The 25,450-nt window shown below is 39.4% G+C and overlaps 2 protein-coding genes across 3 annotated transcripts in view; one reads left to right on the top strand and one right to left on the bottom strand.

Moving 5' to 3' along the window:
* LOC110063245 (focadhesin-like) overlaps positions 1–18,953 on the bottom strand; it is a 37,566-nt gene extending 18,613 nt beyond the window's left edge. For both annotated transcript variants that reach the window (XM_089295125.1, XM_089295126.1), the window contains exons 1-22: positions 18,888–18,953; positions 17,892–18,011; positions 17,356–17,510; positions 16,683–16,784; positions 11,930–12,037; positions 10,962–11,110; positions 10,075–10,166; positions 9,527–9,614; positions 8,612–8,736; positions 7,886–7,973; positions 7,540–7,775; positions 4,946–5,037; positions 4,659–4,836; positions 4,213–4,317; positions 3,639–3,862; positions 2,949–3,093; positions 2,385–2,519; positions 2,155–2,205; positions 1,764–1,847; positions 1,311–1,476; positions 537–716; positions 76–194 (exon numbers count right to left, since the gene is read on the bottom strand). In XM_089295125.1, coding sequence (XP_089151251.1) covers positions 76–194; positions 537–716; positions 1,311–1,476; positions 1,764–1,847; positions 2,155–2,205; positions 2,385–2,519; positions 2,949–3,093; positions 3,639–3,862; positions 4,213–4,317; positions 4,659–4,836; positions 4,946–5,037; positions 7,540–7,775; positions 7,886–7,973; positions 8,612–8,736; positions 9,527–9,614; positions 10,075–10,166; positions 10,962–11,110; positions 11,930–12,037; positions 16,683–16,784; positions 17,356–17,510; positions 17,892–18,011; positions 18,888–18,944 — 2,799 coding nt within the window. In that variant the 5' untranslated portion in view covers positions 18,945–18,953. The remainder of the gene's footprint in view (positions 1–75; positions 195–536; positions 717–1,310; positions 1,477–1,763; positions 1,848–2,154; positions 2,206–2,384; positions 2,520–2,948; positions 3,094–3,638; positions 3,863–4,212; positions 4,318–4,658; positions 4,837–4,945; positions 5,038–7,539; positions 7,776–7,885; positions 7,974–8,611; positions 8,737–9,526; positions 9,615–10,074; positions 10,167–10,961; positions 11,111–11,929; positions 12,038–16,682; positions 16,785–17,355; positions 17,511–17,891; positions 18,012–18,887) is intronic.
* LOC110063336 (pygopus homolog 1-like) lies at positions 18,948–25,050 on the top strand. The gene is made up of 3 exons (XM_020770311.2): positions 18,948–19,121; positions 19,662–19,861; positions 21,846–25,050. The coding sequence occupies exons 1-3, from the start codon at positions 19,085–19,087 to the stop codon at positions 22,095–22,097; spliced, it is 489 nt and encodes a 162-aa protein (XP_020625970.1). The 5' UTR covers positions 18,948–19,084; the 3' UTR covers positions 22,098–25,050.
* The last annotated feature ends 400 nt before the right edge of the window (positions 25,051–25,450 follow it).

The following is a 25,450-nucleotide window of genomic DNA, read 5'->3' as shown; positions in this document are numbered from 1 at the left end:
CGGGCCAGAAATAAAATATGTGTAATATGTATTAAACATTCTGCAATAGCTACCACAGTATGTGATCACTGTTACCTCGTGCAGCAGTGAATCTAGCATCTGTCCGTATCTTCGGGCGCAATTCACTAAATATCTTCGGGCACGTTTCCCTTCGACTTGTTCAAAAGGAGGCTCAAAACAAAACAAGAGTCCGGCTGATTAAAAACAGAAACGTTTTATCAATAAAGACCCGCAAAACAACCAACCAAACCAACAAAACACAAACACATCTTTTTTTATCGTTCCTAGCAATAATACCCACATGGGTCCAGCTCATCTCTTGAACGTAACGCTTATTTAAACAAGCCTCTCCTCTCTACTAAGACTCCTACCCCATGCCCCTTCACAAGATGGTAAGGAGTGGCATCCGCTGACCACAATTTCATGTCACTTTTTCAATTCGTTGTTTTTGTTGTGCAGGAAACGTGGAAATTGTCCTACACGTATCTTGTCAGAGATGTTTTCAGCGCTTGTTTTTATCTTAATACCGTTTTTACCTGCAAGTCCTTGATTTAGTCCTGGTGACTTGGACTTGTCATACTGACTTGTTAGGAATTCTGGGATGGATAGCATGTTCCTGTCATGGGATGATGTACCACGTGATACGGTGTGAGCCAGGCCTCTTGGCAGAGATGCAGCTTCCATTCTAATCATGTTAGTCAAGAGCTTCTGAAAACCTGCATTTGAACAATCATAGAAAACTATAAATATGACGATAAAATACTTTCTACAGCAGCTGTATGTCCCAGAAAGTCAATCACTGTAATACACTATGTAAGGCCAAGAAAAAAATACCAAACGTGTTCAGTTTGCAAGGCTTGTGTTGGTGCCCTCGAAACATCCCAGAATGGAGCCATGTATCTAACAAGTAAAACAAAACCTTAATTCATGAATGCGTGCTTACAATGGTACAAATGACAATTCCTCGGCTGATCTCAAGAAGGTATTCAAACAGGGGAAGTTGAATAGTTTATGGATCAGCGATGTGACTATTCCCCCGAGGGCATTTCATCAGAAGCATATCAAGAGTTAACACATGACGATACACTCATAGTTTTTATGACATGTTAAACACCCTCAGCTTAGCTCAGCTGTAAGTCTTAACAATTTTAGGACCCAAGGAACAATTGCTACGAAAATACATTTCGTCTCGTAACAGTCATGACCGTTTTATGTGGAATGGACAAAGCCTGAAAGCACGGAGCAAGTGCCCTTGGAATGGTCTCGGAGGTTGAACTGTATGAAAATGAATGAAGACTGAAAAGCTAGACCTGGAAGTACATCTTGGTTAAGCATCTGTAAGAGTTCAACATAAGCCGTCCCTGGTGGTGTTGAGTTATCAATAGATTCCAGTACAGCAGCTTCATCTTCAGTCTCATCACTGTCATCACTCCGTTTCTTGGAGGCCAGCAGCTTTTCTTTCAATGGATGATAGATCTGTGTGTAGAATGCATATACGTATGGTTTCTAAGTGCTCTTTTGACTGCAGATGTCAGCAAAAAAGTAGTGACGATTATCAGGTATTACTGTCCACACCAAACTGACATAAAGCGAAGGTTGCCTTCTTTAGAATGTTTAAAACTGTTGTTAAGTGATTACCACTGACACTAAAAGTGTATCCCGCCAACAATTACGTTGAATAGATTTGATTTCCAGCATGAACGTTTTAAAGAGAAACACACCGGAGACTTGAATACATAATCACCGGGTATACACTATTGTACCTTTTCCGGTAGATGAATAAGCTTGAAATCAGATGGATCAAACATCGACAACGCTGTGAAGGCAGCACAAGCCACAAGCGACTCCTGAAGGTAAGAGAATGAAACATGGGGAAAATATATGTATCATAAATGGGCACATACTGACTACACTGTTAAATAGTGGGACAGTCATAAAAATTTGTTTTTATTTGTTTGTTGATTGGGTCTTCGCCCTCATCAACTATCACCTTAGAAAAATCTTAAATCTTAAATCTTAAACTCATAATCTAATTGTTACTTAGATTGAGTTACCAGACCAGTGGTCTTTTCACTAATTCTCTAAGCAGTCAATTTGCTGCTCTAATAAACAAGAAACAGAGAGTACAAATATCACAATTTGTTATTGACATACCTGGTGTTGGGTCAAGGACCACAGGAAGGAAAGTGCTTGATTCTTGAAATCCTAATGCCAATAATTGTGATATCAGATTAACGCGCAGTGTAACTGAAGTCTAAAATGCGACTATATACTGTAACAGTCCATAATTCATGCAGTAATGCAACATTAATAAGCCTGTTTTTTGTTGCTGCTGTTTTTCTTTTTTGTCTTTTTTGAGAAACAAGTGGAATAACCATACGTACCCGATAGTCTGAAGAGTTAGCAGCCAGGTTGGGTACAACACTGAACAACTGACATAAACTGCTCAGAACCTGAGGCCGCTTGTCCAGACTAAGTTTCACTGAAAGAACTTTCCATGCTGTGCACAGGTCCACAACCTAATAAAAGACCGTTTATGATATCAACAGGGAAAAGCTCAGTTAGTTTCTGGTAACAAAGATGATGGAAAACCAAGTAAATATCTACCAAGACTAGAGTAGGTGCCGCTTATTCTATTTTCCCGCGCGATTTTTATCACGACATTCGAAATTCACGTAATTGTCATGATTTGCCTCAAAGTGCGGTGGTAAAGCAAAACATCACTTCGCAATATTGAACGGACCGATTAATCTCAAAACAATCCCAAAAGAAAAGGAAAACCTTTTTGAGGATATGCATGTAGACTCTCAACAAGTCGGCGTTGTCTTTGGTGTTTGATAGAAAGTGCACGGATGTTAAGACTTTACATGGTGTGTAAGTTTGTCTTAATCCAAGCTAATCGCAAGGGTTGGCATGTGTTCGTGTTCTTCAACGTTGACCACACATACCTCAGCTTTACAAAGTTCCTCCAAAGCTTGCAATGCCAATGATACTGCTACTACAGACGAATGGTTTTCAGTCTCCCCAGGTTTTGTGTTTTCATCCAGCAGTTTGGACAGCAGGCTCAACAGATCTGCACCATGCTGAGAGGGTCTGTGGTTTGTAAGGAACACAGTTGAAAGCTGTTAAGAAAACGCCTCGCAAAACGGCAATACAAGCAGTTACTCAGCAAGGAGGGTATGCTTGTCTCCAAATTCCTACCATTTCGTCATACAGTGTAAGAGTGCGCACAGACACTAGACATATCTGCTTTCTTACACCTGCCAAAGCTAGCACAGAACCATTCAAAGAACATACCACGGACATCCCAGGCTGTAACGAGCTTATATTGTAAAAGCCAGGAATGATTTGGAACACATTGACAACATAGAAACGCTTCTACTTTTAAGATTTTTTCATCATAAAGCTCAGGTGTGCTTTCTTTACAGTGCGACTATTTGAACTGAACCATTTTGTTGTAGAAGTACTGTTTGAATCCTTAACGTTATTAGTTGACATCCTTAAGGCTCTGTTCTCAATTAACGGTTTGATTGGTTAACTTTGTTCCAAGTGGCCCAGCTCGATTAGGTTATTAAACTATAATCTGTGTTTGGAAATTAATAACAGTTAGGGAGGCATGAACAGGACTGATGCTGTACCTTAGTTTGCAGATCTCTAATAAAGAGGCTGCTTTGGCCATCTGTATGTCCAAGTTTAATTCCACTTCCACATTAGTGTCAACTGAGTTAAGTGCTCGCTGAAGATGTGGAAAGACACGATTTTGTACCTGCCACAACTTGCACATCAATCTCAGAGACACGGGCTTTAGAGAAGGAGACTGTCCTATAGTCTGAATCGTGCGTAACACAGGGCCTATACAAAACTACAAACAAGAAGAAGCAATATAGTGAGATGGAAATAGTGGCGTAGTCTCGTTCGTCCACGTAGTCTATTCTATCTCAATGTCGTTTACCATAGGGGCACTGATTGGAAGAGGCCAGTTACTGGATGAATGGCGCTATACGGAATCATAACGGCACACAGTCATACATTGCGTAATGAAGACCAGTATTAAGCAGACTAATGCTATATCGTGCAACAAACATAATAGCTGTTACTAATATATGTACAGAAAAAGTAATATTGAATAATTCATGATTATCCATTAGAGACATCACGTGAGTGTAGTTAAAGTTCAAAAAAAGGTATTATAACTATCAGACTGTATTGTACCTTGTGTGTGACGAGTTGTGGTATGGTATAAAGAACCTGCTGCTTCACTTCAGGAAGATCTTCTTTGCCAAGTTTGTACAGCAACAAGGGCAGGAAATAAAGAGCCTGAAACGATAAATAAATTCTTATATAGACTGTATTAACTAAATAAATACTATAAGCCCTATGTCTCACCGCTAGTCATCTTACAATGGTACGGTTTCTAGATCAGTGTTTTTGATACTGCTCAGTGCACACTTTGATGATTTTTTTAACGTAATAATCTAATGTAAGAGAATTGATCCACTTGGCAAGTACATTTTCATTCATGTTACTCAATGTCACAGTGAAATTTAACCGGCACCTTTTAATGTGATTTCTAGAGGTCAACATCGATTAATTAGTAAAAAATATAAACACACATATAAAACTGTAAACGACTCCACTAACTGACTCAAACTCAGTACCTGTGACGGATCAGTCTTGGCAAGAACTGGAAAAACCTTCAAGGTTTCCATGACAATGAATCCTTCTGCAGTCACCAATAAAGTTGACAACAGTAGTGTTACATGACTCAGCACTTGACGTTGTGAAGGAAGTGAGCTTTGCAAACTGTTAAGCCAGTTCTTAGCTGTTTCATTGTTTCTAGGGATGTGACAAAACTATGTAAGGTTTTATCAGGCACTGCCAAATGCAATATGACTGACTCAAAGAAATATCTAGGACTGATACCATGCATTTACAACCTAATTACCTAATTAATGACATCATTTCCTGAGAGCAGGCAGTCATTTGTCTGATAGATTGACTGAGAACTGAGGAGGAATAGTCAACCATCCCAGCACTCTGAAAAGTAATAAACAAAATCAAATATACTTTGATTGTTGCGATCTCTGGACATCGATTATTTGACTTAAATATGTGTTCGTACAGATCAGATATATTTAAGTCAAATAATAAAATTAAATACCTTGACTAAAAACTGACAGACAACAGCAAAAGGAAACAAAGAATACTTGTGTGCATTGTTGTCTAGCAAACAAGTGAAGTTACTTCCTACTAACAATGCTGCAATGCACAGCAACAAATTTGCTAAAAACTAATGAATGCTCGGTACATGGGATTTACATTGTGGTTCTAGTCATAATCATTTGCTGTGAGCATAACAAGGCTGAAACAGTTGTGACAGCCAGGATTTTATTCTTTTCCAAAGGATATCAGTTTGATCACAGATAATTAACCAACCTAATGGGGTTTTCTAGCTATCATTGCAGTGATTATTACACATTGTAGTCACCATCTGTCTTCTCATTGGCTATAAGCCTACAGTTAATTCTGGAAAACAGTGCAACCTACAGATTATTCACTAATCTGCTACCAGATTAGTGAATAATCCAAAGGTTGCATGTGCAATGCATGATTTCCAAGAGCAATGTCAAGTTCATGTAAGAACATGGCTTGATGAAAATAAACTGTGTTCGGTGTGATAATGCGTTTGTCGTTATTTTCTTTAAAACAATGTATAATAAAACAATTATGAGATTCGGTTTTTGTGATATCCGAAATAATCAAGGTTTTGGTTAGTGTTATCAGCCTCAGCCTTCGGCTGATAACACTTCCCTCAACCTTGATTATTCCAGATATCACAAAAACCTCATCCAATAATTGCTTATTATTTACAGCCCTTCCCATGCAATATTATCCTCAAACCAGACCCCAAATGTGTCCCATCAGTTATGAACAGATGCTCAGCATCACTGTAAAACAAAACCTGTCCAAGTTGAGTAATAGCTTCTGGCCATACATACAGAGAGCCAGGAACCACTGTACAATAATTGACAAATGGGTTCAAGGCTGTTGCCTAAGGAAATTTTTAAGGAGCCCTTTGGGCTCCTAACTTTAAAAGTTAGGAGCCCAAGCCACTTTTTTAGGAGCCCAGAATAAATTTGCCGTGGTCAATCCGGGGGGTTGGCAAGACTGACCAGAGGCAGAGATTTTCCATGAGACACTAATATGGTTTATTTTATCAATCAGATTTTTGAAATAAGGTGTTCAGCAAAGTGGTCAGGTCATGACTGAGAAAGAATACTTTTTGTGGTCAAACAAATTCAATAATCGGTGTATCCATGCAAGTGCTGCAGCTTTTTTTACAAAAATTTATATGGCCTCTTTCGTTTTTGAGTTTAGCAATTCTAAACAAATCATGAAATGCAAGCTGCAAATGAAAACAAATGAAGATGAAATAGGCATTTGGGGTGTTTGAATTTGGCCTCACTGAAATGTACTTTCCTTCCCCGGGCTTCAGGGACATAAGTATAAACAAAAGGTGCCTGTTTTAGGCAGCATTACCGCATTATATTGGCTGCTTCTTTGGAGAAAATATATTCTTGTATATTGGGCGGAGCCATGACAATTCGTTTGATGATTTAAAATATAAAACCCTGGTATACAAAAAGAATTGCAGTGATGTTTTCTTTTTGCTGGCTTGTAGCTACTTGCATATTTTGACTTTTAAGTCATAAATATCCTTTCAGAAACTACAGAAATTCATTCAGTACAGCTACGGTAAGTGAAGTTTTCCAAAGTATCGGACAAAAAAAAAGAGCCCAAGAATTAATCCTTATTCAATTGTTAATATAATGTCTGCAGCAGCATCACTCCAATTCCAAAAATATTTGTTATCAAAGTAGTTATTTTGCAACTGGAATCAGTTGGGCATCAACAGAGACACAAACCATTGGCATACATGACAGGCATTTATTCAATACTGAGCTTGCAATGCATTGTAGGGCGATTTTCAAATATGGCTGTTTTCGGTTGTTTTGTGAGCGGAGAGAGACTTTGTTACCGTGCTTTGGTCCATATTTCTCGTGTTAAAGCAAAACAGGACCAGAGTAGCTGTTGTTTTCCGTTTAATTTATTGTGTGAATGGTTTTTTGGCCGATTTCATTAGAAGATTGAAGTCATTGAACAGATTAGGTGGGAATGAAAACTCCATGTTTAGGCGCCCACTCGGGCTCCTTGAACAAAACTTTAGTCGCCCGCACTCGTAACTTAGGCGCCTCAGGCGACCGGGCGCCCGTTAGGCAGCAGCCTTGGGGTTGATCATGTTCCTGATTTCGCCAGAAGTCTTGACTCCTGGTGCCAAACAAAATGATCACAGCCTCTGGAAACCATGTTGCCTGGCAGCTTATATACAATACAAATGTAACATTCTGTGAAAAACCATTGCTAACACATCATGGCTCAGAATCTTAAATCCCTAGACAGCATTTCAGCCCCTCTAATTCATTCTTGCATTGCAGGGTTGTCACTTGATAGACAACCTCTGATCCTATCAATACTAACCACACTTTCTTGTTGTTTTACAACAGGAAGGACATGGACCTCCACATGTCTCAAGATCTGCAGAGCTACACCACCTACAGACTCACTACTGGATATCCAAGGACTAAATGTCTGCTGCTGTCCGGGTGGGGAAGTAATGATCTGGAGTATTGGTAGTACAAGGAACAGGTGATTGACAAGGAGAGGAAGACAGTCAGCAGAACATTCTGGTAATTGAGACTGTATTATAGACAAACCTAGAAAGATGAAAAAAAAACCAAACAAACTCAGGTTGGCAGGTGCCTGTAATAATGATTAACATCATTAGCCTCTTAGTTATAGTGTAGAACATTTCATCAGTACTTACAGAGCTGTAAGACATGCAGATGGTAGTCCTCTGGTGATTTCAGGAGAAGTCTGCTTAAGGTCGGAATGACACATAACTGGGAAAACACCTTAATCAAAGCGAAATCAAATGTAGATTAGTTTTAATTAGAATTGTACAAATGCACAGATCTAGCATTTTATTACATTGGTTGATTTCATTCACTTTACAAAACATGCACACTGCCTAGTTAAATTGATTAAATTCCCTGTGCCTGAGTCTCTAAGAAGTTAATTGCCATATATAATTATGTATGTATGTAATTAAGTACAAAGCAGGAGTTGCTATTGCTGCTATCTGTCATTACATGTACTCTTCTTATAACTGTGCAGTCATGCAATTTCTAAAACCCCACCCTAGGATTTTTTAGAGTCATGTTTCAGCCAACTGTCTTGATTTTAGTTATTGATGTGTAACGCTTTACATCAAAGCAGAAACAAAATAATATTGTTGTTAACAGGAAAGATGGCCTGGCCAACAACAACAACTCTAAGTTTGACTCATTAATCAAAAAAAGTTGGGCAAGAGATGCAGGCAGTGGTCTTTCAGTACATTTGCATGACACAAAACTAGTTAAATAGATGAATTTTCTTTTAATTGCAATCTTCATCAACTCACATGTAATTATTGTATGTTTCCTTTTCTTACGGTAGAAAATTCAGACCCAGATTTTAAATAAGGTCATGTAACATAATATTCAGTATATACCTGTGGGCTATGATTTTGAATTGTTTGTAATAACATAATGGATGTTGTCATGTCACAACCATGGGGCAGACTCTCACAGCACAGAGATAATAAATGATTCACCATCAGCTCCAAATGTTTTACACCTACCAGATAAAACAAAGATTCATGGGCATGTGAAAGCTAACCTGCAGTCTGCATTCTAGAGCACTTATCACTGGAATAATATACATGGGTTATTGACCAAGCATGAGGTCAAGATGGCTGGATATTGGCCAAGTTCTTTTTTTTTTTTGCATTTTTATGGACCAAGGCAGATCGAGGACCACAAACTCCCAAAAAAGAACAAGGCCAATATCAAGCCATCTTGACTGAACAAGCTTGGTCAATAAAGGATTTATTGCTTGGCTTTCGGGGAAATTTTTCTTACGGGATTCAATGGGTAGTCCCGAGCAGGCAAGATAGCACTTCCCACTTGGGTAGCCAATCACAGAGCAGGATTTGGTTCATCTTGCCCGCTCATGGAGCTAGCCATATAATAAGAGTTATTCTTGATAGTACCTACAGTGAATTCCCTAATTTTTTTGTTCCTGCTGACAAAAAATGACCACATGTGATTTTTGGAAATTTCTGATTACTTTCCGCAAATTTTTGCTCTCTTAGCAAAATGATGTTACCGAGAAGTTGCCCTTGACTTTTGGAATCCCTTATTTTTAAAAACAATTTCCATTTTCGTACAGTAGGTGGTTTGAAATACTAGGATTCAGCTACACTTGTAGTCATTTTTGGCAGTGAAAGTCAACTTGTCAATGTTCTGGTAATTGCTAATATTAAAACTTTACAAATTAATATTGATATTGTTTACTTAAGGTACTTAATAAGTACAGTATTTAATAAGTTTGCACAGAGCTACAACTGTAACCTAGCTAGCCATACCATTATTGTAGTCACCTTTGCGTTCCAGCAGCCATTGAGCAATAGTATGTACAAAGAAGGTGGTTTGACTCAATGATTTCCTATCAACCTAAGAACAACAAAATAACTTAAAATTTATTGTTTTAACTCAATAATTAATGGTTTACAGTTACTTGCACATTGTACTACAGGTATCTAAAGGACAAGAAAATTGCAGAAAAATATCATTAAATGCTCATAACTTTTCGTAAAGAAAGTTTCTTGCAATATACATGTAATAATGAAATTAATTTTCCTCCATCTCAAGACTGATTCTATCAAAATGATCAAATGAATTTAAGTCATACATGTACAGGTGTAGTATGCTTGGCTCTAACAAATTACTGTTGTGATTGAATCAAGGAATGTACAGTGGTTATTGTGGTAGGTGAGCAGGTATGACAAGGAACAACTTACAGCTTATTCTAGAGAGACAAAAGAACAACAGGTAGGTTCTAGGTAGCAACATGTTTAGTAAAGTCAAATGCAAAGTTTCAGAGTTATAAAGGCCCTGACTGAATATTACTGACCTGGAGGCAAGGCACAACAGACATCAAAAAATCTACAATATCATCAGCCAGCAACTTTCTGTCAGCTTTTGTTTTTTGGTTGTCATCTTTTCCTTGATACAAATAAAAAATAATGACTGTAGTTTAATTTTGCCTCTGGTATAAATTATCATTTTAATTTATAGTACTTACAAAATTATTAATTTGGTACAACACTTTTTCAATCTTACAACTGGCCCTAAAATAACCATTTGGCTGCTTTAATTAGTTGCAGCTGTTTATTATGGTTAAGATTAGTTTTACTGTGTCCATGAAATAGACGTTAGCTTCTCATGGTCAGTGATTTGTCACTTTATAACATCAGTGGCATCAGACCCATGCTTTTTAAACAATCTCTAACAATCTACAATCATGGACAATTTGTGTTGGAAAATGCCAAAATCATGAAATCATAATCATAATACCTACAGAATGAACGTCAACAACCCCACTCCCCCATTCAATGTTGGAAAATGGTAAAATGCAAACTTGTGTTAGATGACAGTGTTTTGTCAACATTGCTCAGGGGTGGGGAGGGGCAAAATGTTTTCCAGCCCTTGTGACCAAGGTTGTAGTTTCAAGCTACCCTGCCATTTTAAACCACTCTCAATAGTAGATTTGTCCAGCTGTTTTGAGTTCCTTCTCCTCCTTCCCCACCCCCATACCCTACACATTTGTCGATATTCCAGTCAGTATTATAGGTACATGTACCTAGAATGGGACTCCTGGCTGGATGTTTCGATTTGCAGGCTATGGGAGTGGGATTAAATCTAGGCCTGTCAGACAGACAGTTCTAATTAATTATATATCAATTTATTAATCATAATGACAGTCAGGTTTCTCTTACAGTATGAATAACAGAGGCATACCTGGACATTTCAATAGACTGCTTGCTGTCTGTAGAAGACTGGTAAGCAGTTGCTGTCTGACAAGTTGATTAACTGTGACTTTTGGATCCTGAAGTACAAACTTGAAAAATGGTTCTAACATCTGTATAATAGCTTGAGGCTTGAGAGAACTGTGAAAAAAACTTACAGGTATGCCAAACTATAGGTATAGATCAGAGTCTGAGTTGAGAATCAGGCAAGTGTTTGTAAATAATCAAAAGAAGCCAAATAAATTCAGCTTGAATTTTCTCAGTCAGATGTCTTCACAATTTCTTTAAATCTCCTAAGTAGCCATTGGTCAAGAGCTGCATGTACACTGTGTGCATCTGTTTACATTTTCATTCCTTTGTTGTTTGGGATTGAACACAGGTCTTTGTGCTTTGAATTCCGTGATATATTGACTACATAATGAACACAGATACAGTATATTGTTTATGGACACTTGCGTCCAAATCTTCTCATGTAGAGATCTTCTTGAAACTTTTGCTGTAATAATAGAATGACCAACGCATGTCAGAAATGCCAAAAAGGGGCCCATGATACTTGTCTGGGAGTTAGGTAAAGTATTTTGACAACCATACTGTTTCTAATAACTTTGGTCATGTAACGAAAATCTGCTCTCTTGCTTTCAGCCAAAAATTTAATAAGTAGAATGGAGGCCTCCAGATAAGGTTTTTTCCACCATGCTCAATTTTTAGAAAACAATCACTTATTTCTCTGACAAGTTTAACTTGAAGGAAATATCTTAATGGTGTGTACATCTATATGCTCATGTGCACACTAATGGATGCGAGAAATTATATGTAGCAAGGAATTAACCAATGCAATTCAGTTGAATCAAGTTAGGGAGTAAACTGCAGGTAAAGTTAATGCAACCAGTACCAAACCTTTGACTTGCTTATATTTCTTCCTAAACACACAACCTTGATACATGATGTGGTGCTTTGTACCTCTTGATGTTGATACTGTTCAAAAGCAGTAGTTTCATTTGTTGAATAAGAATTGTTGCTTGTTCAGGAGAGCTTGTTAACACTGTAATGAATGGGTGTGGAGGAGACCTGGGAAAAGAAAATTCAAGAACAAAATTTGCTCATACAGTATAGCTAAAACGTGATGAAGAGCAAAGCTGTTATCAAAATTTGTCATTCGCCCTTTTAAATTGCAACCATACAGATCTGTTCATTCATCTTCAATTGCTGACAATATAACTACCTTATACTTACAGTGTATAGAGAAATGTAAGCTAATTTCTAGATAATTACTTTTATTAATATTTAATATTGTTTCTGGACCAATAGATTTTGCACTGAACCACATGCCTAATTCAGTGGAATAAACCCTACCCAGGAAATGATTCTCACCTTGTGATAACTTGAGAAGGCAGCTTTCTGAATTACGGTTGCATCATTACAATTATACTTCAAAACATTCGACTCCATGTAACAATGCAATGCCAACTTTATTTCGCTCCAATAACAGCGATTTAGAGAGTTTAACCAGAAAAAACACGAAAAACGAGTTCAATGGCCTCGTGGTGCCATAAGTCCTTGCGGTCACACACCACAGCGCCTTTTTGTTTCACTCCGCCATTTTGGAAGAACATGTTTCTCGATGATGACTAATAATTCAGAGAAAACGGGTGAAAATACCAGGGATTTACTGCCCCAGGGATCTTCACAGCCTTCTATGGACCTCAGGGATGAAGGTAAGCGGTTCAGCCAGGCGCTTTTAGCTGACCGAGGTTTTATCCAAGCGATTTCCTCAGCAATCATTTCTGGTTTGTCAGAGGGCGCAGGAAAGCCTCATGGCTCCGCAACCCGTCCTGAACTACCTGGGACTAAACGTTCCACCGGTGAGCTTGATGGCCCCAGAGATTTGGTGGGAAAGTCTGTTGACTCCACCAGTGTTAGCCAGATGGCTAAACATTTTAGACATGATTTTCCCTTTCACCGGGAAATCGTGCCTATAAACATTGATGACACTACCGAAGAGTCAGCATTTCAGGGAGAATATTCTGACAGTATGGAAGCCAGTGCAGCCAGATGGCAGGCTTCAGAAGAGTTCTCGACCTTTCTGGGTGCAACTAGGAAGCCATTATCGAAATTTGACAGACGTCAGATTGTTAAAGATAACCCTAGGCCCAACGTGGATGCAGTGTTCACTCGACACTTGGATTCTTACCTGCCCGGTCCCATGGACGGTTTAACCGGCCCCGACGCCGAGTTCAGAAAGATTCAGGATAAGGTGCTCAACATTATGGACCCTCTGGGCACTGCCCATGAACACTTACTAGACAAGCTTGATCCTCCATCTTCTACTCTCCAGTTCTCAAGGGAGGAAGGGACTGGCCTCATGGCAATAATCCAAAGGTCAATTCAGTTGGCTGGTCATGCTTCAGCCACAATCTCACAAAAACGTAGAGTGGCAGTCCTAACTTAAGTAAACAAGGCTTATGCATCCCTTGGTAAGGAGGATTTCCCAGATGCTGGCAAGGATCTATTTGGCAAGGGTTTCGAGTCACACCTTAAGGAACGTACAGAAACAGCAAAAGCAATAAATGAAGCTAAGAAAGTGGGGCAACAGCTTTTTCGGCCCGCCCCTCCATGTGGACGCCCCTACCTGGCAGTGGAGGGTCATGGAACAACCTACGACGCAGGGCCCGCCAAGGATGTTGGCAGACCAGAACCCGTCCTTTTCAACAGAGGGGAAGGGGCTTTCTCCCCCCCACGAGCCAAACCTCAAACAAACCAGTGAACAAAGGTATGTCCCCAAATCTTTTACCAATAATCTCTGCCCCAGCACAAGTAGCTGGACACCTAAAATATTTTCAGAACAATTGGCATCTTATTTCGGACGACCCTTGGGTGTTGGAGACTATTACGGGTTACAAAATAGAGTTTCACTCTATGCCTCACCAGATAGCCTGGCCTCACATTTTCGTGTCAACAACCCAACAGGAGGCTGTTCAAGCCGAGAAAGACAAAATGGCCTTGCAAGGAGCCATCCACCCAGTCTCCTCCAACACCGAAGGGGGGTTCGTCAGCAGTATATTTCTAGTCGACAAGAAGGACGGTGGCCACTGCCTGGTTATAAACCTAAAGAATCTGAATTCCTTTGTGCACTTCCAGCATTTCAAAATGGAGGGAATTCACATGTTACGGGATCTGTTAAAAAAAAAGGGGATTTCATGGTCAAACTGGACTTAAAAGATGCTTACTTTACTGTCCTGGTCTGGAAAGGGCATCAAAAATTCTTAAGGTTCATCTGGAAGGAAACTCTATGGGAATTTGCATGCCTTCCATTCGGGCTGGCCAGTGCACCCCGGACATTCACCAAAATCAGGAAACCTGTTGTGGCAACTCTTCGGAACTTGGGGATTCGTCTTATTATATATCTCGACGACCTTCTCATCCTAGCGGATTCAGAGCAGACTGCCAGACTACACCTGGCAACAGCTATGAATCTCCTAGAGAGTTTGGGGTTTATCATCAACCTGAAAAAGTCAGTTTTAGCCCCTGTGCATAAAATAGAATTCCTGGGTCTGTCTGTGGACTCAGTAACCCTGTGTCTTGCCCTCCCTCGAGACAAAGTCACGAGTATTTGCAGGGAGTGCGAAGGCCTGATCGCCAATCCAGTTGCAACAGTGCGGCAATTAGCCCATCTTGGGTCGGTTGAACTCCTCCATTCAAGCAGTGTTCCCTGCCCCACTCTATTACCGCTGCTTGCAGCAGGCAAAGATCCAAGCACTCCACTCAGGAGGCCATTATGAGTCTCAGGTCTATCTGAACCAGGAGGCGATAGAGGAATTGCAATGGTGGGCAGAGAACCTTATGGCTTGGAATGGGAGTGCCCTTGCCCACCCAGACCCCAGCATGATAATAGAGAGTGACACCTCAATGGAGGGCTGAGGTGCCCATTGCAATGGGGTGAGTACAGGTGGCCTATGGAGTCAATCCGAACAGTTTCTCCACATAAAGTGTCTGGAACTTCTAGCAGGCTTTGTGATCAAATGCTTCGCAAAGGACAAAACAAACATTCACATTCAGCTCCTGATGGACAATGTGACTGCACTTACATTCATCAACAAAATGGGGGGAACCAAATCCCGTGTCCTGGCCTCTCTGTCTCGCGGTCTCTGGCAGTGGTGTCTTCAGAGACAGATAAGAGTGTCTGCCACCCACATCCCAGGGATCCTGAATGTGAACGCAGACAGGGAATCCAGGCATCACCTGGACTCCTCCAATTGGAAGCTTTGCCCAGTAGTGTTCCAGACCCTTCAGAACCTTTAGGGCCCGTCTGGAACTCGACCTGTTTGCGTCCCCGTTGACAAACCAGCTACCTCGCTTTGTGAGCTGGAAACCAGACCCCCAGGCCGAAGCAGTGGACGCCTTCTCCCGTCAGTGGAACATAGTCAAGGGTTATGCCTTTCCCCCCTTCTGTCTCCTGGGCAGGTGCCTCAGTCAAGTGCTGAGACAGCAAGTCCCATGCCTTGTACTGGTAGCACCAGTGTGGAAATCTCAACCTTGGTATCCCCTCTTGCTGGATCTTCTGGTGGACTTTCCAGTCCTTATTCCCCAGTCTCCAAATCTATTAACCTGGGAGGGAGTGTCCCACCCTCTGACCCACCTCCAGCTGGGAGTATGGCTTATCTCAGGCAACAGTATGAGGAGGGAGGCTTTTCATGCCAAGCTAGAGAGCTCCTCTCAGCGGCTTGGAGGAAAAACACCTCCGACCAGTACGCTTCTGCATGGAGAAAGTGGACTGGCTGGTGCTCTCCGAGGAAAATTAATCCCGTTTCAGCATCTCTAAATGACATTATTAATTTTCTTGCAAGCGAGTTTTTGTAGGGGAAACAGTACCAAACACTTGATGTTTACAGATCTGTTATTTTAATGACCCACCCTACAATTGACTCTGTATGGGTAGGAGAGCACCCCATGGTTTGCCAGTTGTTGAAAGGAATCTTTAATTCAAGACCTCCCCAGCCCAGATACTCCTTCACCTGGGATGTGTCTGTGGTTGTTGAGTATATCAGAGGTCTCGGGTTGAATACATCCTTATCTTTGAAGTTGTTGACTCAAAAGCTTGTAATGCTTTTGGCTGTAACTTCTGCGGAAAAAAGCTCTGAACTGGTGGCCCATGACCTCCATTTCAGACGTTTTTACCCTGAGGGTGTAGTGTTCAACCTTCCATGCCTGACTAACTCTATTTGAACTGGGATTATACAAGGGACCGTAGGTCCTGAAGTATAAGATAGATTATACGATAAACATGAGACAGAATGTAACAATACAATCCCACCCACATCTATAGCCCTGATGTGTAACATTTCTTTGTTTTAGTTTGTCTCTTTTCTTGTTTCTTCTGTTCCTTTCCAGGTTGGCTTGCTCAACAAAAAGGCGCTGTGGTGTGTGACCACAAGGACTTATGGGACCACGAGGCTGTTGAACTTGTTTTTCTTGTTTTTTCTGGTTAAACTCTCTAAATCGCTGTTATTGGAGCGAAATAAAGTTGGCATTGCATTGTTACATTCCGTCTCATGTTTCTCGTATAATCTATCTTATATATCTTCAGGACCTACAGTCCCTTGCATAATCTGGGATAGCACACTAAGTTTATATAACCATGAATTAAACTTAAGAAAAACTTAATTGAACTTGTTATAACCTTTTTAACTTCTGAAAATCAAATAATCTGACTTACCTCAAGGAAAAAGGGCATTTGTACTCTATGCCATTTTTGACACATTGGTAAATTTGAAAGGCCAGCAAAGAACTCAAGGCTTTGATTATGCCACTTAAATTCCTGTGTGATTTAAATTAAACAACGGGCATTTAATAAATTGAGGCTCACTTCAGCTACAACCACTTTTCTTGATCAGTTCAACTACAGTAGAATCCTGTCTGACAGCTACCCTGTTAATATGGCCATCTCATTATTACGGCCTCTTTATTCTGACCTGAATAAAAGCCTATTCAGTCATTTTCCTATTTAAAGAACCCCTCTAATAGGGCCACCCTGTTAATACCACCACATTTTTGTGGCCAGATTAACAGGGTTCCACTATACATGTCTAGCTGATTTAAGCCCTACTCTATCATTATTTCCTGTTTTTAAGCTGCTGTGTTTTTGGTATGTTTTTACCCCTCCCTTATCAATTTTTATGCCGGAATTGAGCCAGATACATGTCCCATCAGTAAATATTGTAACATCACCTTAATCTGCCCTCAGGTCAATAGGCAAGCATAATGTGATTATCACTGAAGGTTCAAGTACATCTATGTGGTACCTTCATATAAGTCAGTTCTCAAAGCCTAGATGTACCTTTCCCTCCATCCGTAAACTTCCACCCCGGCTAGACAAGTAACAGACCTACCTGACTGAAGGCACAGCATTCAATAATCCTTTCAGAATGTAATCAAGGTCAGCATGGCCATCAAAAACAAGTTGTACCAGGCACTGGCTACACAATCTGGCTGCCGATTCTGATGAATCTTCAATCATCTCCCACAATACCTTTAATTCAGGAATCTGATAAAAAACAGTTATGTAATGATGCCATTTTGAACACTTCTGGCTTACGGCTCATACAAAGTATAAATGGTATAAAGTACTCAGTGTTACTGTATAGATAAGCTTGACAAAATCATCATTGTCCATCCTCTGAGTGCCAGGTATTGCATGCTTAGGGCTGACATGACCAGACAAATGCAGACTACAGACTGAAGTTTTAGGTATATACTCGTTGTGTCTAGACTGCCTTACTGTAGCTTATGGATGTATTACCCACTGAATGTCAGTTAACCAACAAGGAATATGCCAAAGTCACCCATGTAGACATGTAGAATAGTCCAGGGCTTAGCAAAACATAATTATAGAAATTTGTCCTTGAACTTGGTTCTTTTTCCTTACCTCTTCTCTTGTGGTGTATGTGTGTAAGCATGTACATGTACATACCTCTACAGACGTCTCATTTAAGACAGATCCTGGTACCATCTTACCCAAGATACCATCATAAAGCTTCCATGCTGCCTGTTTTAGAAATTAATAATTAAAGACCTAATTAAAGGAAAAAAGTCAACCCAAGAGCCCTTCCCTGAGAAAAACTGAGTGTCTTTCAAGGTCTCTCCAAAGAAATGTCAGTGCACCCCGTGAAGACTATTGCTAGCGTCCCACTTGCTGTAAAGCTGTAAAATTTCCTTACAGGGCAGTAATTTCTCTATTAATTCACCTCACTTTCTTCACCTTCCTTTCTTATGGACCTTCCCCTCCCTCTAACACCCCCTCTCCACCCCCCCCCCCCCCAAAAATAACAAAACCCGGCTTGCAAGGCATTAAAAAACCAATCACTGTAAAAAGAAGACTGTGGACTGTGCACAGACTGCAGACTATGGAACGGGGGTAAAATGTGGATTGAGAGTAAAATGCAGACTGCTGATCACAGGTAAAATGCACACTGCAGACTGTAGACTTTTTAACTGAATCGTGTTACGATTTCCATTATTATTACTTATTATTGAGAGCTAGCTGTAAACAGGCTAACTGGAGCATTATTTAGGCTACCCTGAATGACGTTCAGGCTACTCAGGCTATTAAACCGGAGACTTTCACTGTGAATAATCTTGTTCATAGCGAGCACTCGATAATGGAAATAATAGTAGTCTGCGGTCTGCATTCTGCGTTTTATCCTCACGCTGCATTTTATGCCCGGTCTACAGTCTGCAGTCCGCTGGCTTCGTTTTACACGGACAGTAAGGTGGGTTTTCGAAGAAAGAGAGACCCGGTGTAAGCTATAACGTACTACTGTGCATGCAAAGCAACCATAAATGTGACATAAAATATTATTAAAAGATAAAACACTAAAGTTTTGTATAAGCCAACCAATTTTGTTGGCAAAAATATCAGTACCTGTGACTGGAGAAAGGAATTGGCAAATGACAACCGTTTTCGCTGCTCGTCCGCCATCTTGAAAAAGAACTCGAACCTGCGCTATTAGGTCAGTGGTATTTCACCAGTCAGTATCGTCTGTCATATCGCACAACACAGAATCTCGACAACAAAAAATCCGCCATATTTGTTTTGTTGGCGTCGTTTGGTACAAAGGAATGCCCAGGCAAAGAAAAGTTCCAGCAAGATTTAGAGGTAAGATAAATATTTGCGGTACATTATCATCGTAGTTTTTAAAAATACATGTTGGAAAATACTTTAGAAACTTCATGTTTGTCTCTCCTTATTGCGAGGTTAAACAAAATCGAAAGCTTTGTTTGATCGATATATTGTTAGCTTTACAGAGCTTTGAAAAGTGCAGTATAAATCTTCCAACTGAGTACAACTCAAAAACCATGTCTGACACTGTTAAGCGAGAAAATTAAGCTTCGTGAAATTAAGTATGAAAGTTCTCTCGCAATTCAGAAAGTGTTACCCCGTGTGACTTCGGCTTAGTTTAATTAATTTGGGAATGATACATCTTATATTAAAAGCTCAAGTATTTTAACGTTTTATTATTTATTACATGACTGAGAAAATTGGTTTATTGTGATTGGCTGGAGCATGGAAATTTATCGTTATTTTTAATTTGTCTTTTGTTTTATTAAGGTTTTTCCCTATTAGCTCTTTGTTAACTTTATTCAAAGCAGTTCATTGGCATTTCATTGTTCTATAATTGATGTTAACACTCTGTAGATGGTGCTAATCCTGATGAGATAGAAGCTGAAGGAGAAAGCAGTGGCTCAAACCCTGAGAGTCCACAGAAAAAACAGAGGAAGGAGAGTTCTGGCTCATCCGATCTTGCCAGCCCTGTAACTTCAGCTCAACACTTTGGAGTGCCTCCTGCCTTTACTACAGAATCCAATACACATTCACATTCACATCCTGTTGCTGAGGTATACAGATATATTTTCATTCATTTAGGAGTAAATAATTCATGCAAGGTATACGTACTTATGGTTTATCTTCTCTAGCTGTCTGCATGCATTGCTTGCCTAGATGATGTTATATAGTACTTTCAGTCTGACTCCTGAATTGAATTAACAAAACCTGTGGGTATCCACAAGAGATTATTGCAACTATGTCATGTGCAATATTCTAACAAATGTATGATAATCATTTTTTTTGGAGAGACTACCAACTTTCATGGTCTGTGTATAGTAGTGCCACTTTTTCTCCCTTTTTTTTAAATGTGGTCCTTTACATTGAAGATTTTCTTCATTCTTCATCCAGTGGTGGAACGATTTCACTCCATCACTCCTTCACTCCTTCACTCCTTCACTCCTTCACTCCTTCACTCCTTCACTCCTTCACTCCTTCACTCCTTCACTCCTTCACTCCTTCACTCCTTCACTCCTTCACTCCTTCACTCCTTCACTCCTTCACTCCTTCACTCCTTCACTCCTTCACTCCTTCACTCCTTCACTCTTTCACTCCTTCACTCCTTCACTCCTTCACTTCCCGTTAGACATTTGGAAACCCCCGGGGGGAGACTCCCATATGAAAATGCAAGGGATGCTCGTCGGAAAATATGAATTTAACTCCTAAGGGAGACTGATGTGGACCTTGTTTGAGCTTCATTAGACCCCTAAAAGATATCACTTAAAACAGAAGAGGTTTGATCACTAGCCACTGTTCAAGAAAGGATCCCGTGTGCACTTGTAGACCCGACTCACGAACTCGAGAGATCACCAGAAATCAAGCCTGAAAACAGAAATTAAATTTATTCGTATTTCCTAGAGTGCACCCTAAAGGATACTTTGACAGCTAAAAATGGTGACGTTTCGTCATCAACACCCTAACTGAGACCAGAATCCTTGATTTGTACCCAAGGAAACGAGCGTCCCCGACCTTTTCATATAGGAGCCCCCCCCCCCCCCCTCCCCCAGGTTTCAAACATCAGCTGTCTAAGGTCGTTTTACAGTAGCTTGCAGTGTGTCAAGTTAGTTATTTTCAAGAGGTAGAAGGTATAACGATTTTTTCATTGTAAGGAAAATACTTATGGTTCTTCCTTAGCAATGCGATTCAGGGACAGTCTTTGTGGTTTTTCCTTCACAAGCCTACGTGATATTGTGAGTTCAAAAGCAATTGATATACATGTAAACGAACAATTAAAGGCTCCAGACAATTTTTTTAACACAAGAAACGGAAAGACAAGCGCTACCTTTCAGTAAATGGTTTCTTGACAGAAAAAGAAAAAAACAAGGAAGAAGAAAAGGAAAAATAATCAGCAGTCACCACTAGGATTCGAACTCCCAATGTCTCGCATGGCAAGCCAGTGCTTATCACACTGCGCTAACTGTACATCAGTTACCGTAATGCTGAAATGTTAATTCTTTATGTAGTACGTACTGGAGGCTCAAGTGTTTCACTCAGTCTATACCTCACTTTTGACCAAACGAAATGATCTTGCCATTTTTGACTACAACACAAGGAAGACATGTACAGATACATGTAATGTAAAACGTGTAGGCAGGCCTGAGTAACAAACAGTTTCTTAACTTTGAACTTTTTCATTTTTCAAATATCACACTGTAAAGCCTTTTTCCATTCAGGGGTGTGTCGTCAGTAACAACACACCCCTGAATGGAAAAAGGCTTTATGGGCTTGTTCAAAAGCTAGACTGCCCTCACATCACAGGTAGTTCCTTAATGAGCAATGCCTCATAACACCTTTTCATAATTTATTTTCCAAGTTCAGTGGCTCACAGCCACTTTGATTTATCTCTCAACACAATATGTTACTTGAGCCAGGGATTTAGTAGATTACCATGCATAACTTTTGAGCATAAATCAAGCATTGCATTGTATGTTATGTTTAATCCTAGCTGGCACTTCTGCTTATCCTAGATAGCATTTTGATATGATTTTGTTTCCTCAGGGCACTGTAGAAATGAACAGATCTAGCCTTGAAATTGATCCAGTGTATCCATGTGGCATCTGCAAGAGAGAAGTGAATGATAACGATGACGCTATATTCTGTGAAACAGGATGTGCCCAGTGGTATCATCGTGTGTGTACAGGCCTCACTGAACTAGCTTATGACTTACTCACTGCTGAGGAGAATGCAGAGTGGGTTTGCGACAATTGTATTGCAACTAAAAGTGTCCCATTAGTCAAGTTGAAGAGTTGACTTTTATTCTTAATAACCAAGCTAACTGAATCTGTTTAGAAACAATCCATTAGTAAACATGAAGTTCTAAGGCTTCATGTGCATGTGCTGTGTACATCACTCAGATACTTTATTTCTCATACAATTGATGTTTGTTTTCCTGCATAAACCCCATTGACACCCAAAAAGCTAGGTCAAGTTAAAACTTTAAAAAATGTTAATTTAAACAGAGTTGAAATGAGCTTTACTTATAGTTTTACCTTTAATTACTGCATAATTAAATGAATGGAACAGTCTGCATGTTTTCTTTATGGGGCTTCTTTTTAAAGACTTTTTAAAGACACATTTGAAAGAATTACAACTTCAGTTCAGAAATGGCAAGGTATGTGAAAACATTGGGTATCGTGTTTCAAACTTTAGTTCAAAATAGAGTTACATCTCTACCATCAATATCTAAAACAATGATTGATCAATAAAGTCATGGCAATATTATAACATAGTATAAGTAAAATGACTGAAATGAAAAAGCACAATGACTTAATTGATGTACTTCGAAATATTTAACAATTATTCTTTGAAATCGAGGTGAGTAGTGGCAGAATATTTACTGAGCCACAAAGTAGTGAGGTGAGTATTCTGCCGCTATTCACTGAGATTGTTTTAATAATTGTTTTAGCATATACACACAAAGTGATCTGAAAAACAGACCAGAAGGAAACCATTATGATTTAATTGATCTCTCAATTCATGTATGGAAAATGTGCAAATGGCACAAAGCATACACAAAACTATTTGCAAAATTATCTTCAAACATGACAAATCTAGTTAACCTTCAATAAAATCCTCATAGCAATCTAGCAAAATGGTCTTTTAACACCGTTCAAACCAGCAATCTAAATTGAAAGTCTGTTTAGAAAACACTTAATTCACTGCTCACTCAAAGTTTTCAATTTAACTCGAAATGAAAATTGAAAGAGCAGTTGGTGAAGGATCAACCTGAAATTATACATTTTGTGCCAGACTGTGGTGAAAACTGTACAATGTATTTTTTTGCACAAAGACATTCTCCTAAATACTTGTGGAGGTGCTTTGTTGAATAGCACTTTAAGTTTCTGCCAATGAACCCTGAAGTATTTATTTCTACCAATGCTGGGTGAAGAGTGACTTAGCGGTCAGGTTTACTTAGATTGATTGAATCTCTGATTGCCAAGAACATGTCCTGAAACTGCTCAAAAGTCGGACATCCATAATTTTTTCTACTATTTGAAAACTTTCAGACCAAATTTCATAGCTTTCTTTGTATTTTCTGTTATCGTATGGCTGTCTCACAAGGACTGGGAACTACCGAATTCATGAATTTGATTGGCTGAAATCGATATTGACCACGGTCTAGATTTTCCCATCTAGACTGGCATCTAGACCGGTTTCATTTTGTGTTGAAAAAGTAGCAAACTAAAATACAAAACTGTTCACCATTTTCTTTTATTTTCTTCTCAATCATTTATGGAAGTGCCAAAAAGCCTGATGACAAAAAAAAGTAAAGAGGACGAGAAAATTTTGGCAGGTTTAAGTTAAGCTCATCGCTGTTTGCAAGCAAAAGGTTAGCAAACCAGTTACATTAAACGAATTAAAGTTTTCTTCTTTGCCATATAATAAACATCTTATTAACCAAGCTAAGTCGGTCTGTATGGGAGAATCTTGACCTTGGTCATGAGTACAGACCTCACTGCGTTCAGTCTCTACTCACGACCTCGGTCAAGATTCTCCCATACAGACCTCCTGCTCAGTTAATAAGAGCTAAGTACAGCATCTTCTTGTATGCTTAGGATTTTCAGCCACTTTGTTTTTGTTTGGATCGCACTTTATTCATCTGGTAGGGAGTGAATAATGCTTATTAGCCAGAGATAGCGAACCAGTCAGATTGCTTGAAAAAACCAAGGTCACTGAGTGTGTATATACTGATACATTTTGTTTACTATTTCTTGTAGTTGTTTCTTTCTTAATCATCCTAGGTGAATCCTCATTGAAGAACTTAGTAATATATATTTCACAGTATCATTTTAAAATTCATGTTAATAATAATAGTTCCATGTTATTTCCTGCTTTTTGTTTAAAATCATAACTTAATGTGAAAATTTGCTAACTAAGGTATTGCTTGATAAGAAGGATGTTTACCAGCAACTTAGCAAAATAGCAGCCATTGGAGAGCAGATGTACTGTAAACATCTGGTGACTAGCCATCCCACATTTCAATTTTGTTTACATGTAGGAGCCCTTCCTGATATCAGCCCATGTATTTATACAGCTGCATAAAATGAATACCTTGTTAAAGGTCTGATTGCAGTGATCAGGCTTGTTTTAGGAAGTTTAAGGTATTTTTAACTTTGGGAAAGTTTCTTAGGATTTTGTACACTAAGTAAAGAGGCATATTTGTAGCACCTGCATTGTGCCTGATGCACGTTAATGATATGTGATGAGCAACTGTGCAATGAAGCCTTAATGTCTCTATAATATTTTGCTTGTATAACATTATTAGTCATTGTATATACAGGGTCTTGATTCCACGCAAATACCCTTCATCTAGATATGCTACTTTAATACTTTAAATTGTTAGTTTCTCAGGGAGCATTCTGTTTTAGTTTCACAATATTTTCATCCTTGTTGTCTCTTACATATTTTCGTTGTGTAGTTACACTTTCGTTTTGTCAAAACAAGATTTAAGTACATTTAATTGAATCACCCAGGGAAATTAAAAGTGCTTCATTGATCTGTAACTCACGGCTAACGTGACGTATCGTGACGTCAGAATCGGAAAAGTGTTGGTATAATCTTAGCAGAGTTTGAACCCAATTAGTGTTGTACTAGTATTTTTCTTACGTTACTTTACAGACTCCGTTATCACATCGTACGTTATTCATATTTTCTATATACATTACGTTAGACGAAGAAATAAAAATATAGCTGTGCCATCATATATGTGCTGCATTGTTATTTAAAGGTAATTCTTTTGCATCGCACGGCATGCTGAAATTGGCCCGTTGGCACGAAAAGTTTTGTTCCACACATTAGAGCAAACTGTGCAAGCAGGCAGTCATGGCTAACATCAGGCATTATGTCTTACCTTGATATAGCATATTTAATCTAAAAGAGGATGACATAGTTTTGCAAATTCAAACGTGAACTTCCCCCCGAGGGAGTAATTTACAAAGTTCTATACGGGAAGGCTCCACCCCGAAGTCCAACCCCTTACGCTTTTGCATACCAATTTGACAGCCGAGGTAGCCTTTCGTATTCCTTTAATTGAAAAAAAGGTACATTTCACATACTTTCATAGCTGGCCTGTATTATGAATAACTCGCCAAAAAAGGAACACT

The sequence above is a fragment of the Orbicella faveolata genome, unplaced genomic scaffold (assembly GCF_042242905.1).
Source record: "Orbicella faveolata isolate gen_17 unplaced genomic scaffold, um_ofav_v1 contig_26, whole genome shotgun sequence".
Taxonomy (NCBI): Eukaryota; Metazoa; Cnidaria; class Anthozoa; order Scleractinia; family Merulinidae; genus Orbicella; species Orbicella faveolata.
Note: the sequence above shows the minus strand (reverse complement) of the source record. Positions and strands in the feature narration are given on the sequence as shown.

What these genes read in the sequence shown, in the direction of transcription:
- LOC110063336 (XM_020770311.2), top strand. Translation starts at nt 19,085, where the DNA reads ATGCCCAGGCAAAGAAAAGTTCCAGCAAGATTTAGAG. An exon ending in AGTTCCAGCAAGATTTAGAG is followed by an intron (nt 19,122 to 19,661) that starts GTAAGATAAATA and finishes AACACTCTGTAG; the next exon opens with ATGGTGCTAATCCTGATGAG. An exon ending in ATTCACATCCTGTTGCTGAG is followed by an intron (nt 19,862 to 21,845) that starts GTATACAGATAT and finishes TTGTTTCCTCAG; the next exon opens with GGCACTGTAGAAATGAACAG.